The sequence below is a fragment of the Bison bison genome, unplaced genomic scaffold, assembly GCF_000754665.1.
Source record: "Bison bison bison isolate TAMUID 2011002044 unplaced genomic scaffold, Bison_UMD1.0 scf7180017864080, whole genome shotgun sequence".
Taxonomy (NCBI): Eukaryota; Metazoa; Chordata; class Mammalia; order Artiodactyla; family Bovidae; genus Bison; species Bison bison.
In genome coordinates, this window is record NW_011494652.1 from 785,395 (window position 1) to 786,135 (window position 741).

At 69.1% G+C, this 741-nt stretch overlaps 1 protein-coding gene across 1 annotated transcript in view; it reads left to right on the forward strand.

Moving 5' to 3' along the window:
- KCNQ1 (potassium voltage-gated channel, KQT-like subfamily, member 1) overlaps nt 1-741 on the forward strand; it is a 326,604-nt gene that overhangs the window by 254,795 nt on the left and 71,068 nt on the right. Inside the window, exon 22 of the mRNA XM_010837806.1 lies at nt 101-162. Coding sequence (XP_010836108.1) covers nt 101-162 — 62 coding nt within the window. The remainder of the gene's footprint in view (nt 1-100; nt 163-741) is intronic.

Below are 741 nucleotides of genomic sequence, written 5' to 3' on the forward strand. Positions count from 1 at the left end.
TCGACTCAGCTCCCTCACCCCCCGTCACCCTGGGGTCGCCTGCCCACCCCACCCCATCGGCCAGCGCCCGCGTCCCTGACTCGGGTGCTTTGCCCCACAGAGAAGACGAAGGACCGTGGCAGCAACTCGATCGGTGCCCGCCTGAACCGCGTGGAGGACAAGGTAAGCACCTGAGCCTGGGCTGGCTCCCGCGGCCACGGGCGGCGTCCTGGGGCCTGGACAGTGCTGTCCCCGGCGACGCTCCACGCTGCCGCTGGCCCCGGATGGCTCGGCGTCTGGGGTCTCCCCCGGTCCGTCCGTCTCCCCTTTTTCCTTCCTCCTCCTCTCCTTCCGTCTGAGCTTGTGTGGCCTTCCTGAGGTAGGCGCCGTCTACTTCCCCGTCTGCAGTGGGTATCATCCCCGTGGGAGGGAAGAGGACGCTGGAGTCCAGGCTGGTCTGAGACCTCACACAGGGGGCATCCTTATGGGCAAGTGGCACCGAGTACCCACAGGCCCCTCCCTGGCATAGCTGAGGTGGGCATCGCTCCCTTGGCTCCAGCCCGAGGGCACTCAGGGACTTGGAGATGCTGACAGGGGCACAAGGGTGCGTCATGCGGGGAGCAGGGGCTGCGGGCATCTGAGCGAGGGCAGCGGGAGGTGGGCAGTGTCAGCCCAGGCCCTGCTGGGCGTCCAGGCGGGATGTGGACACCCACGCTCCCTCTGCTCCAGGGCACGGCCGCCTCAGTGGCTGGGGGGGCCCGG